This window comes from Poecilia reticulata, chromosome 15, assembly GCF_904066995.2.
Source record: "Poecilia reticulata chromosome 15, P_reticulata-male-v2, whole genome shotgun sequence".
Lineage (NCBI taxonomy): Eukaryota > Metazoa > Chordata > Actinopteri > Cyprinodontiformes > Poeciliidae > Poecilia > Poecilia reticulata.
The window spans coordinates 2,606,659-2,620,568 of record NC_088844.1 but is presented as its reverse complement, the minus strand read 5'-3'; the positions used below and the strand labels follow the sequence as shown (position 1 = coordinate 2,620,568).

The window sequence follows — 13,910 nt, the reverse complement described above, 5'->3', positions numbered from 1 at the left end:
GTTTTGTCAAACAGGTAAAACATATGGTTCATGCAAGATACTAGATTTCTCAGGAAATTTTAGAGTTAATTCCAACCATGCTAATAAGAAAGTAAAACCCTGTTTTACAACTACTGGTCTCCCTCATATAGAATGACGTTCCATTTGCCACTTATACTATAAATACTGATCGCCTGTGTCAGTATAGCTAGATAAATATAGCTCTTAAAGAGGAATTGGAACAGTCTACAGTCAGTAGAAAGCCAGATATAGGAAACTGACCACAAATATCTGATCGGTGCATCTCTACTGGAAAAAAGTTTTTTTTTTTTTTTCAGGCTTGTGTGTCATTGATGTTTTAGTAAAACAATACTGTTTCTTTAAAATCTCAGAGGGGTGAAATAGTTGTGCATGGCTAAATCATGTTTGCATGCAATGCAAAAGGAGCTCAAAGTTGAAAAAACATGTTTTACCAAGCAAAAAACAGCACCTGCTTGGTAAGGAACAATGGTACAGAGCAGTTTGGCTTTTTTTTTTCACCAAGTGAAAAACATAAATATAACTGTGTGTCTGTGTGTGTGTGTGTGTGTGTGTGTGTGTGTGTGTGTGTGTGGGTGCGCGCGTGCGCGTTAATATTAATCTAGAGTCAGATGTGCTACTTGGTTTAACCAGGGCAAGAGGAACAATGTTTACTCCTCCAACAAACAAAACCCTAGAAATAAGATGAATTCCTATGTGCAAACGCAATAACTTGAGTAAGAATCTTAAAAAGTCAGATGATTTCTTTCACTGGAATGATTTAGACATCTGAAAGCAGCTGCTGCACAATCACTGCACCCCTAAAAGGTTTAGTACCAAATCCACCTGCACATCATCACGGTGTCCTTATCTTGGTCTAGCTCATTATTGCGTGAATGTCTCCCATCGACGTGGCAACAGAAAAAACAATAATAATGTAAACAAAACATCAAACATTAATGGATCATTTGAAGTTAATACACAGTCAGAATGGTAAGGTTCTACACATTAAAACATATCTGCTGTGAGTTGTGTGTGGCTGTGTTCTGTGCATCAGGTTCTTTAGTGTAATTTGGTTGCAGAGGAACTTCAGCTCCACTCCGGCCGCTCGTCCCCTTTCCCGCCAGAAGGCAAGCAGCGCTGCAGCGTGAGATTTAAAGGGATAGTTCAGCAATTTCTAAGACAGGCAAGCATTTAATCTTTTATTTGCAATAAATAACTCATCTTAATTTAGTACAAATCCAGATTAGTTGATTTTGGAAGCCTACAGCTGGTCCAAGAGGGCTTAAGACCAAAGTGATTTATTTTATGAGTTTTTATGCCAGCCAATTTTGATTTGAATAGTTGCTCACACAAAGCCAAGTGATTATTTACACACAAAAAAAAGAAGGTAGGAGGGAGTGCGCCACCAATGATCTTCCCATGGAAACACAAACCGTAATCTGCGGAAATATGAGCAACATGTTTAAATGAACATGATTTTATTGATTTTTAAGATGAATTACTTTTACATTAAGCACAGAATGTTTTCCATTTTCAGAGAATGCTCCAAGCATGCTCCTGCGGTCTCCGTTTCCTGTACAATCGGTTTGTGTGTAAATAAATACTCAATGCAAACAACATATAAAGGCTCATGAAATTAACCTGTTTTCAGCCTCCAGGACCAACTACCTAATTCATACTAAACGAAGACTGCGAGAAAACTGATCTATTGCTGGTAAGATATTACCAGTCTATAGATTTTTAACAGAATTGGAATTCTCAACTATCCCTTTAACCGTCTGCTGCCATCAGTACTTCTCTTCTCCTTTTGAGTAGGGTGGGAAAGGCGAGGAAGAAAGAGGCAAGACAAGAGGAAGGGAATATTTGCCATTGAGGAGAGGAGACAGTTTAACTCTCAGACTTGTCCTCCAGCAGATAGTGGGTCTTTCTGTGAAGCTGTGGGAGGGGTGGGGGGGACAGGTTAGTGAGGGAGGGGAGCCAGCACCTTTGACTGACATGTGACTAAAGCGATGGAAGCAGGGTCAAAACAAAACATACAAAAAAAAAAGAAATTGGAATGAGTTGAGTGAATGACTAATGACTACATCTCCCATAAAGCCACAAAATGACCCACTATCCACTTCACCCTGCTGGCACAAGGCTCTGTGTGTGTGTGTGTTGTGTGTGTGTGTGCATGCGTGCGGCTATGGGAGTGCGTGTGTGTGTATACAGCCACTGTGATCCAGTAAAGACCTGTTCATTAGTCCAATCTTAAAAAGGGGAGGAGTTCAACAAGTTCCCCTCCTCTTCTCCCTTCATTCCCGATCGAAACCTCTAGCCAGATGAACCAGAAAGACATGAAAAGCAAGAAAGGAAGAGGAGGAGCAGGAGGAGTGCTGACTACTGATCTCCCTTCCTGGTGAAGCATGCCGTTTGGAGAGTTTGGCCAAGTCCGGTCAGAACCATGCATAGACAAAGAGTTCAGGGCGTGTTCATTTTTTAACATTACAGTCTGTCTGTGTGTCTGCCTGTCTCTGGCTTCTACAGGTGGAGAGGCGCCATGTCCGGGTCATGTGACCTCTCGTTGCTGTCCCATTGGTAGAGTGGCCTAGTGGGCGTGGCCTAGTGGGTCTCTTTGAGGGCTTTGAGGAGAGGGGGGTTCTGGGTAATGATATGATCCTAGAGAGAGGACGACAACAACAACATCAACAAAAAAAAACAACTAAACAAAAAAAAAGAAAAATAAACAAAAAAAACAAAAAAACAAACAAGAAACAACAACAAGAACAATGTCTGGTTGGGTGCTAGGTGGGTGGAGTGTGCAGCAAGACAGAGAGAGTGTGGAGGTGCGCCGAGACATGAGACAAGACCAGAGCATCTAAAGCGACAGCAACACACAGCTCACACAGGATTTATGGTTTTATTCTTTTCTGTAAAATTCAATAAGTGATTTTCTTGTTGCAGAGCAGATGAATTTGTACTGAGATTAGATTACACTCCAGTGGACTCTATTCAGTCATTAGCAGTCATCAGGGAACTTCTGAAGACCTTTGGTTGCACTCAGAGAAAAGGGGGCTGAATACTTTTGTATTAGGGCAATAATAATTCCTCAAATCATTCAAGAAGTTTGATTAAAATTCCTTGAGGAAAATTATCTGGCTCGAACTTAACAAATTTGAAAATACATCTTCAAAGTTGCATGGAGCTTTATGCTTTACGAAAAAGAAGCATCTTCATCATTATTAGTCTGTTTATGCTACCAAGGAACACATCTATTATGATGCAGAGTTATTATAGGGGTGTTATTGAAGAGGGTGGAGCACCTTTATATGAAGCATGGGTGAGCGACAAGAGGAGAGGTCCACTTAATTTTTTTTAAATTTCATTTTTCCACATTCAGTCACTAGTGGCCATTATTAGATAGTAATACAATAAGACAGGAGAAGAAAAGAGGGGTGAAACGTGGGGTAAAGGTCGCACAGCGTTTTTTTTAGGGTATGTACAAGTCAGTAAATCTAATTGAATACATTTTAAGGCATTTTTAATGCCCCCTTGAGTGACATTTTAAAACCAAAAAAGTAAATAAAATAAAAACATAGGGAATGGCTGGCAGATTCTGCTTTATTACAATCGAGCCTAGCAAAAACCGTGGCATTTCTGGGGTTTGTTTGTGGCTCTTAGTAGCAGCTTTATGTTTCTCACACTGCATATGTGAGAAACAAATGTGCAGCTGACAAGTTTTTATTAAATGGGTTTGCAGCAGAAGTGAGCCAGTGTCTAAAATAAACTTCGTTCAGCCAACTGGCAATAACTTTGCACTTACCCATGATAGACAAAAAATGGTAGCTAGCTATCAAGCATACATTAGCAGCTAGCTAGCGGGAGCCTGAACGGCCTCGTGTCAGAATGCAACAAAAGATGTTTTCATGTGACTCAATCTGTTGCATGACAGAAAAGTCCTGAGGCCCCCAAAAAATTCTGCCACAACAAAATTTAAGACCTCTGACTAATACATTTAAGGCTAGCTTACATTTGTTAACGTTTTTAACACATCCTTATGCCATAATTTTTTATTTATGTACCGTATTTTCCGGACTATATGGCGCACCTAAAAGCCTTAAATTTTCTCAAAAATCAGCAGTGTGCCTTATAATCCGGTGCGCCTTATGTGTGCACTGAATTCCAAAATCTGTCCCTGACACATAGACGTAAAGTGTACAGTACGTACACCAGCAGCAATAAACCAATCAGAGTTCTGCAGCATACGCCTCCGGTAAAAACAAGAGGTTTTTCCATGCATCACCATCCCTGTTCATTTGCGACTCCATACGCGCCCATCTCACCGCTACTGTGAAAAAGGAAGTGAAGCAAACTAATTTGGAGTTTACTATCATTCCAGGAGGATTAAGAAAAGAACTCCAACCGCTGAACATTGGTGTAAACAGGGTATTCAAAAAGAAGTTGCGAGCGGCGTGGGAGCGATGGATGACAGACTGAACACACATTTACTAAGACGGGGAGGCGACGCCGGGCGAGTTACGCCACCATGTGCGAATGGATTGTGGATGCCAGGGCTGATGTATCTGCCTTAACTGTTGTCCGAGCTTCGCGAAAACCGGCATCATTGCTGAACAGCCACCTGGCAACAAGACCGACTCTGTCAATGATGAGAGGGAACCTGGCATGTTTGATGGCGAAATTGCCCAGCTGTCCAATTCAGATACAGAAGATGAGGACTTTAATGGATTTGTGGAAGAAGAATAAAAAATAACATGAGTGTATTGTTACATAGTAGAATAAAGTTCAACTAAACTTACTGTTTTTTTTTTTTTGGACCGTATGTTTTAGCATCCATTTTATAATCCGGTGTGCCTTATGGTCTGGAAAATACGGTAATTTGTGTATGTTTGAATTCAATGCATATGTCGTTGAATGATTAGACATGCCACAAATCAGTTTGTGATTGAGGACAACAAAAGTACAATTGAAGTGGTATTTACAGAGTTCAATGTGTTTACAAAGTTCATAGTAAACACATTGAACAACTCGGGTGTGAAAGCACTAAGATTGGATTATTCAGCAACAAACACCCATCCAGTTGGGTCTGGGGAGAAACAAAGTATGAAGCCAGACTAAAACCTCATGCCCACCGTTGGGTATGGTGAGGGATCTGAGATGCTTGTCAACATGGGATTTTCCCTTTTCTCCCAACTGAATGAATTAAAGATCAATTCTTCAGAATTACTCAATATGAGAAAATATTCATTTATTTTTCTTCAAATTCCACAGAGGGTGCCAACAAATTTGCATTTGCCAGTCCCCGTGTTTAGCTTTTTCTATTTTTTTTTTTACTGTGTTGTGATGTTTCTGCTGTGCTGTAGAAACTCTTACATTTATGGTGGATCATGCTGAAGGAAAACATGCAGAGAGGAAAAAAGAGGTGCTTATGCACTGATGCGTGCAAATTAACACACATCTACATGCAAATACACAGCGTACAAACACACACAGGCACCACCCAGAGGTTGGGCATGATGGGGAGGTTATCAAAGAGGCCCAAAGGAGTGTGAAGGTGAAAGGTGAAACCAGCCTGGGGTCAAAAAGACTGACAGAGAGGGACAGCATCTCCACACCTGGCTCTGGATGTGTGTGTGTGTGTGTGTGTGTGTGTGTGTGTGTGTGTGTGTGTGTGTGTGTGTGTGTGTGTGTGTGTGCGTGTGTGTGTGTGTGTGCGTGTGTGTGTGTGTGTGGGGGGGTGTGTGTGTGTGTGTGTGTGTGTGTGTGTGTGTGTGTCAGTGTGTTTGTTTTACACGGAACTGAACGTTAGTCTGCTCATCTTAGCGCACACTGCCGGTGGAATCCACGCTACAGGTGGGGTCGTGTGTGCGCGTACTCACACTGCGTGCTTGGGTCGGTGTCTGTCGTCATTTTGACGTAGTTGCTAGGAAACAGGCCCTCCCTCCCGTTCAGTTCTCCTTTCCACCAATCACAGTCGTCCTTGTTGAGCACGTTGATCACCTGGCCCTTCTGGAAGGCCAGCTCGTCGTCGTTCTGGGCCACGTAGTCATACATGCCAATCACCTGACACAGAGCTTCACAAAAATAGAAAAGACGGACCAGACATCAACATTTTCAATTTGACACAAAATCTCAAACCAAAAGTGACTTAAAAAAAACTGACTAATAGATTTCTTGAAGCATTTCTTTCTTTTTATCTGCCCAGACTCACCTTTATTTTTATTGACGTCTACCCTAGCCCAGGTGTCTGAAACTTGCGGCTCTTTGTACCTTCCGCAATGACTACAGGGTTTTTTCAGGTTTCACCAACTCAAATGTAAGATTTTTCAAGACCTTTTTAATACCATTACTAATGAAATTTAAGACCTGTATTGTGATAAAAATGTACAAATGACAATAAATTGGCAATACATTTTCACTTAACCATGAGAGACATAAAAAAAATCTAGCTAACTAGCAAGGGTACATTAGCAGCTAGTTAGCGGTAGCATCAACCACCTATGATGAGTGAGGTCCACAAAGACAGATATAAATGTGTGACGTGCATACCTGTGCTGGCAGGAGCCAGTTTAGGAGGGGTGGGCTCTGTAGGAGTGGTCTTGCTGGTGCTGGGACTCAGAAGCTTCACATAATTGGCTGGAAACCAACCAATCTGACGCTTTTTCCCCCGAGCCTTCGTCATGAGAAATAGAGAACGACAGCAGATATCAGCTCAACACCAACAATGAGCTGTTACTTTTGAACATCCTTTAGAGCAATTGACTCAAACCACTACACTTTAATGTTTTTCACCCACAATATTTTTTCTTGTTCAAAGCACACCAAACTGTGACTGTAAAACCAAGGTATCAAACTATGATTGTTGTGTACCTTTACACAAGGTTTTTGAAGGTTTCATATTTAAGACTTTGACTTTGATTTTAAAATGTAATTTATTTCTTAAGGCCTTATTAAGACCATTGAATTAAATTCAAGACCTGAATCACATCAGAAATGTACAAAAGAAACAGCCTTAACCACCCTAGAGCCCAGCTTTTTTGTACAGAATGAATGTAGCATCGTATGGGTTGGCAACAGAAGTGATCCAATGGTGAAGATGAACATCATCCTGCCAATACATTTGCACTTAAACCATGATAAATGCAAAAAAGCTTTAAAAAAAAAGAGCTACCTTGCTTGCAAATTTTTAGTAGCTAGCTAGTTTTTCCTTCTCATTCCATTTCCACTGTAGAAACCAGAACAAATGTTCTGGAAGGGTATATTAGCAGCTAGCTACCAGCAGCTTCAACTGCTTCAAGGCAGTTGAAGCTGCTGGACACAAAGAAGCAGATTAAACACAACTCAAACAACTGCCTGAAAAGACCCACGAGAAAGAAAGAAAGAAAAAAAAAAAGAGATTAAATATTCCTGTAACCACAAGATGTGGTGGCAGGAATACCTAAATATATGTAAAGATCTGTGAATAAAATATTTAAGGCTGTCTTGTCTTATTTTAATTAACTTAAGACATTTCAAAGCCTTAATTTAAAATACATCAATCTAAGACCTGTGATGAACGTATTCAAGACCAACTTCAATTTCTTTTAAAATAAATTTAATACATTTAAGGCCTTACTTCTATATGTATGAATCTAAGACTTTTTAAGAGTGTGTAGTAATTTTTGCAAAAAATTATAAACTGGCTAATGTTTGTAAATAAAGATAAAAACAAATGCAAGTTATTAACTATATAAAAAAAATTTTCTGCAATATTTGCATTGAAATTCCACAAGGACTGACACAAATATCTGTTTTTCTCCTTATCACTAGACTGGAGACTGTGTGCTTTGTAAAATAAATTACCCATCTGCTTATGTTCATCTTTATTTTAAATCTTAAAAATTGAAATAAAATGCTGATCTTTAAAAATTACAAGAAAGTACATTTTTGCCTAAACAGTTACCTTTTCTCAAAAGGTCATGTGGCACTGGCCTTATTTTAATGAATTTAAGACATTTTACGGCCTTAATTTTAGATAAATGAAACTGAGACTTTTAAGGACGTGCGGGCACCTTGTTTACACCTCTAACAAGCATGTTTATTTAATCCATGTTAAGACGACCTGATAGACATCTGTCCAGGTTGGACAGTGCTGGTGTACCTGCAGCTCGCCCTCCCACCAGCCCCCGGGATTCTTCTTCCTGATGAGGATGAGCTGTCCCGGTGCTAACGTCAGCTGCTCTGCACCCGTTGCAGTGTAAGCAGCGATCACCTGAGCGATCTCTAAAAGAGGGAAAAGGAAGGAAAATGTTTTTTTTTTAACTTCTAAGAATATTAGTTTGACAAAGCAGAAATCAGCATTTTGCAAACACTCTTTTAAATGACTAAAGATGCAAAACAAGTTATAATACTAAGTGGAAACCAGCAGAACAAATGATACACATAGATTGGATTAGATTTAGTAATCTAAGTTAAATCTGTTTTATTAGAACAAAGATAAGAAAAAATCTCACCTGGTTTCTTCCCCAGACTTCCCGTCTTCCCTGCAGGTCCCAGGGACTGATAAAGGGAAATTCACAACAATTAAAAATAATAAGTAAATAAAATAAAATCCTGCAAATATTCCCAAATTATAATTTGGGAATATTTAGCCCAGACTAAATAATCTGAAACAAAGGTTTCAACCTCTGGCACTGAGTCGCGTGGTTTGACGTAGTTGGAAGGAAAGACTCCAGTCTTTCCCCCCACCATGCCAGTCCACCAATCCCCTTCTTTCCTGGTCACCACAACAATGTCTCCTTGCTGGAAACTAAGGTCCCCCTGTTCACTGCTCTCATAGGTGTACATGGCCACATATTCTGGAGAAAAGCAGGACGAAAAAGTCACTACTCTCTCTAGAGAAAGTCAGGAAACGGTAAACGTTCTTTATCGAGTTACCTTCTCCAGATTCAGAAGGTTTTGCCGGAGAGGATGAGGGTCGTTTCCCATTGGGCGGACTCTCCGATATTCCAGCTTCACTAGGGGACAAGAGAAAAAAAATGATACAAAAAGAAATTATTCAAAATGTGTAAATATTTAAAAGTAAAATAATTTCTATATAAGGAATGTCATGTTGACAGGCTGATTTCCAAAGAGCCATCACAGTTTTCCATTTTTTGACAAACACTTCCAGATCTGACAAAAACAAAATGCAGCTGGATGCAGTCTGGTTAAAGTGGTGATCACCGAACATTTTCTGCCTTTAACAAATTTTTAAAACTGTGACAAAAAAAATCTGAAGGCCCTCTGTCATTTTGACCACTTTCAATTCACACTCCTGACCACTTGGTACAGAAGTGCGCAAAGCAATCTTCACTTGGAGAAATGTTCCCTGATTTCAAAACACTGGTTGATGTGGCTCTTATAATTCCAGTCTCCATTGTTGCAGCAAAGTGCAGATGCAGCGTTCAGATCAACATCAAAACTTTGAGATGTTTGATTAAGCACAAGTTGCCACACAATTCAGGTCCATGCGGACGTTGTGAGACTGTGTTCAGACCACAGCAGGTGAATCTTTCATAATTTAAATATAATTTAATTAGATTCTTTTAATATCTAGTTCTTGGGGCCACCTGTATTAATTTTCTTCATGTGTGATGGCATAATGTGACAATAATAGATTATAATGGGATTTTTTTGACACCAAAAAAAAAATAAATAAAAAGTCAAGAATAACCTCTGAGTACAACATGAATTTAAGATAAAGATTCTCCTTTTTAGGAAGATGGACATCACTGAATTGGATCAAACATTATTTCATTGTCATCGATGCGTTGCCATTCTTAGAGGACTGTGGTGTGACGGGCTCTTCTAAACTTACTTAGTGTTTTTGCTGCGGACTGCAGCAGCAGCGGCAGCAGAGGGAATCGTCATGTTGGCTGAGATGAGCTTGACGTAACTTTTGGGGAACCAGCCTCTTAGTCCGTTCTGAAGCTCACCTAGCCACCACATGTCCTGCTGCTCCAACACTGTTATGATCTGCATCAAAAACAATGTTACCGCTTTCAGACCAACAATTTCATACACGAGTCTATAGTTCATTTCATTTCATTTTTTATTTCATTCACTCAATAAATATGAATACTTCGTGTAACAACTAAAAGAAATAATTAATGATTTTCACATTTCTTTTAAATGCAGAAAGAGGTTTAGATTGTTTTTGCTCACTGTCAAGGTTGTTCCATAAACTGACACCTTTAACTGAAATGCATCTTTCTATCATCTTCAGTCTGAATCTAAGGGACTAATTCATTTACCTTAGTTAAAACAGGAATTGTTTTGGATATTTTATATAAGATTTTCATGACAAATTTTCATCATTGAGGACCCCCAAAACTTTATATGTTTTGTTTTATGTAGCTCAACTACTTTGATATGTAATTGTGCATCAGCATTTTTTATATTAACAAAATATAATAAACTTTGTTTTACTGGTAGTAATCTGATAATCTTTTATTATCAAACCATTTTTTAATTTTTCAGAATTAATTTCCAACCATGTATAGTGGGGATGCTCTGATCAGGTTTTTTGCTGCCAATTTCGATACTGATCATCCATGAGGGCCGATCACTGCCGATCACCAATACTGAGCATCCAGATTGGCTGTTAATTTTTCACTTTAGGTATAAATGCTACTATGTGATCTGGCAAACTGAAAAAATGATCTGGTAACAAAACGACCTAATTTAGACAGAAAACCTGCAAAATACTTGCAAAGACAATGCAGCAAGTATTCAGTCAAAAAGACAACAGGAAAACCTGCAATCGGTGAAACAATATTTAACACCTAGGCTCTCAACAGCCTAAAATTATACATTAAGTCAAACAAATCTCACAGCACTGCCGGTATCAAATAATGTCAAATACAAAAGTAAACATTCATTTCAAGTTAAATGCAGGTTGCATTAAAGTAAACAATCTTGTTACTAAGTCGAAACTGCCTGTGAACACGGCCAGCTGTTTGGTGCTGGTTCTGAGTGGTTGTTTCGGAGCGAGCATGTAATTCTGCAGAACTCAGGGAGGAGGCAGAGGAGCGTGACTTTTTTTTACAGATTATCTATCATGTTAGGACAGCGAAAGTTTTAAAACATTTTTTTTTAAAACTTTTTTGTTAAGTTACATGCAGCTTTTAGGAGACGTTCGATGTGAGAGAACATTTGGTGGAGTGGAAACGGCGCTACGTCTGTGAAATATAGCATCTCAGTAGCGCAGTGGCGGTTCAACCGCGAGAGCAGAACCCTGCGTCTTCCACTGTTGGTTATCTAACCCGTTGACTTAAATTATTTTTCGGGTTATTTGCTTAGCTTTCTGACCGTCATGTTCAACCGGACGAGAATTGTGCGCTGATTTACCTGCTGTCTGATCACGCCGGTGTCCCTTTAGAACTTTAGTTGAAATGCTGTCAACCGGGACTCTCCATCACTCTCAGAGCGCTAAAGCTCCACACAACATTGCTTAGGATTTGCTACCATGTGCCTGCGTCGTGTGAAGGGAAGGGGGAGATATGCTGCACACTGGCTTCAGAGGGTTGTGAAGTACGAGATGTAGGTGATCGATTTTTGCGGCAATAAAAGAGAGTGATCGGCGATCACTAATCATACACGTTTTCACGGAAATCAGCTGCTTATGATCGATGGCTGATCAATCGGGACACCACTAATGTACAGCAATTCAATATTTTCTCCTGAATAAAATAAGATTGTCATCCACAAATAAGATACACTGAAGAAATTTAGAAAGCGAAAAAGTAGAGGTCCAATGATCAATCCTTGTGGTACTCTACACCTAATATCCTGTACAGTAGATTTTCTGTTATCTTCTACAAACTTTTATTCTGTCCTTCAGGTAACTAGTTACTGTAAACACGAGATTGAATAGAGATGGACTGCTACCTCATTTTTGTTGAAGTTGAGGTGGTTGTCCTTCTTGGCTCTCCAAGGATACAAGGCCTGGGCCTGAAGTCCCTCCACCTTCTCCCCCTAAAAATAAAACACAAAAAAGGTAGGATTGCAGCATATTACAACTATCTGTCTTTGCATAGTGACCGATTCATTTTATCCCTTTTCATACCTGTCCTAGTACTGGAGAAGGTGAGGAGCCTGTCGTCATGGTGGCAGGCGTGAAGGCGGAGCGTTGCCGTAACTGTGCCGATGGAACGCTGAGAGATGGATTCTGATTGGCTGAGGACGTAGGCCAGGCGTCCCATCCCTCGCTGTCCGACTGGCTCGCTGTGCTAGACGGCCAACTGACACAAAGGAATTTGACGATCAGGCTACAGCGGAAATCTATTGACACATTTAGGAGTCGGGAAGTAACACGAGTCAGACTTACGTGGTGCTGAAGTCAGCCCAGTTGCTGTTAGCAGAAGATGTTGAGGTGGAGGTGTGTCCGGAGGCTGAAGGGGGAGTGGCCATTGGCTGCTGGGTCGAAGGGGGTGTGGCTGAAGACGGAGGCCGCAAGCTGATTGGTGCTTCGCTTTCAGGTATCCGCTCTGCATAATTAGCTGGGAACCAACCGGTCCTGCCTCTTAGTTCACCACCCAGCCACCCAGGCTCCCCAGTTTGAGACTCATCCACCTATCAGAACACAGAGGCAACATTACAAAAAGATCTACTGACACAGAGGTAGCTCTAAATACTACGGTCAACTCTTCAAAGGAACAATGAACAACAAAACAAAGCTTTGCCGGTGAGACCATCTGTCACAGTTATTAAATACTAGAAAAATGGATGAGAAAAAGTGAGGCGCAGTAATCCTTTTGTTGGTTAATGTCCCAACCAAGTGTTCATTATACTCAGCAACTTTCTTGACCAAATTACAATGAAATAACTGCTCGGCAACTATTTCTTGCATTTGCATAATTAGGAGGATGCAACGGGAAAAATCAAAGATATGCTGTGCTTCTAAACAAAACTCTTAAGAGTGTTTTCACACCCGACAGTCCAGTGGACTTGGCTCAATTAGTTACCAAAACTGCAACATTTGTTGCATTTTCAGCTGATGCGGTTCACTTTTACTGAACTGCGTCAAACAATCCAAACTAATTGAGAGCCACCTGTGGGGGCGCTGCACCAAGAACCTCTGAAGGAAGCCGCAGGAAAACCTCAGAAGAATACATGAACGCAACTTCTTTCTTCACAAAATAGTAATAAAAGTGAAGTAGAGTCAGATTTTAGCAGTTGCAGTTTCTGAAATTTCTCTTTCCAGCATTTGACTCTTGGTTCTATTTACCCAGAATGCCCTGCACTACAGTGAGTTTCCTGCTTAAAAGCAGCTTCTGGTCTGCTTGGCGTTCTCGTATGCACTTGAACCGCACCAGAGTTCACTTTAATGAAACCGAGACCGAGGATTTTAGGGTGGACCAGTTTGTTTTTTTTGGTCCGCATCAGAGTTCTATTACGCATTCACACCTCCCCAGACAAACCAGACTTTCAAAGCAGACAAACTAGAGTTGGATTAAAGCAGACTAAATGTGGCTGGTGTAAATGCACCCTTAATAACATGTACGCCTGCAGGCACTCCGGCTTAGCTGTAACTCAGATTCACCGTTGAAGAGAAGAAATAATAAAACATCTTAAGTTCAGCTTCTCAGAGCAGAATTCCAGTAAGCAGATTTGTTTCATTTACCCAACCAGACTTGCATTGTCTTGCATATTTAGTGACCTGTTTATGAAGTTATTCCACATCTCTGAATGTACCACCAGGTTTTTGCAAATTGCTGCTGGCTAGTCTGAAGGAGCTGAGTGAGATAACTGAGGAAAGGCTGCTCTGTCAGTTTCCAAGCTCGTAAGCTTGGAAACTGCAGCTTTTCTCAAACATAAATGGAAGAATTAAGGTAACACTCCAGGTTTGTTTTTGATGAGAGAATAACATAGCATGATGTAAAGCTCAGTAA

The 13,910-nt window shown here is 40.3% G+C and overlaps 1 protein-coding gene across 7 annotated transcripts in view; it reads right to left on the bottom strand.

The window, feature by feature from the left end:
• itsn1 (intersectin 1 (SH3 domain protein)) overlaps positions 1–13,910 on the bottom strand; it is a 78,707-nt gene that overhangs the window by 15,569 nt on the left and 49,228 nt on the right. For all 7 annotated transcript variants that reach the window (XM_008429021.3, XM_008429023.3, XM_008429027.3 and 4 more), the window contains 10 exons: positions 12,347–12,591; positions 12,086–12,260; positions 11,908–11,994; positions 9,836–9,993; positions 8,914–8,993; positions 8,662–8,834; positions 8,490–8,535; positions 8,138–8,259; positions 6,547–6,670; positions 5,877–6,071 (listed from right to left, as the gene is read on the bottom strand). In XM_008429021.3, the coding sequence (XP_008427243.2) occupies positions 5,877–6,071; positions 6,547–6,670; positions 8,138–8,259; positions 8,490–8,535; positions 8,662–8,834; positions 8,914–8,993; positions 9,836–9,993; positions 11,908–11,994; positions 12,086–12,260; positions 12,347–12,591 (1,405 nt within the window). The remainder of the gene's footprint in view (positions 1–5,876; positions 6,072–6,546; positions 6,671–8,137; positions 8,260–8,489; positions 8,536–8,661; positions 8,835–8,913; positions 8,994–9,835; positions 9,994–11,907; positions 11,995–12,085; positions 12,261–12,346; positions 12,592–13,910) is intronic.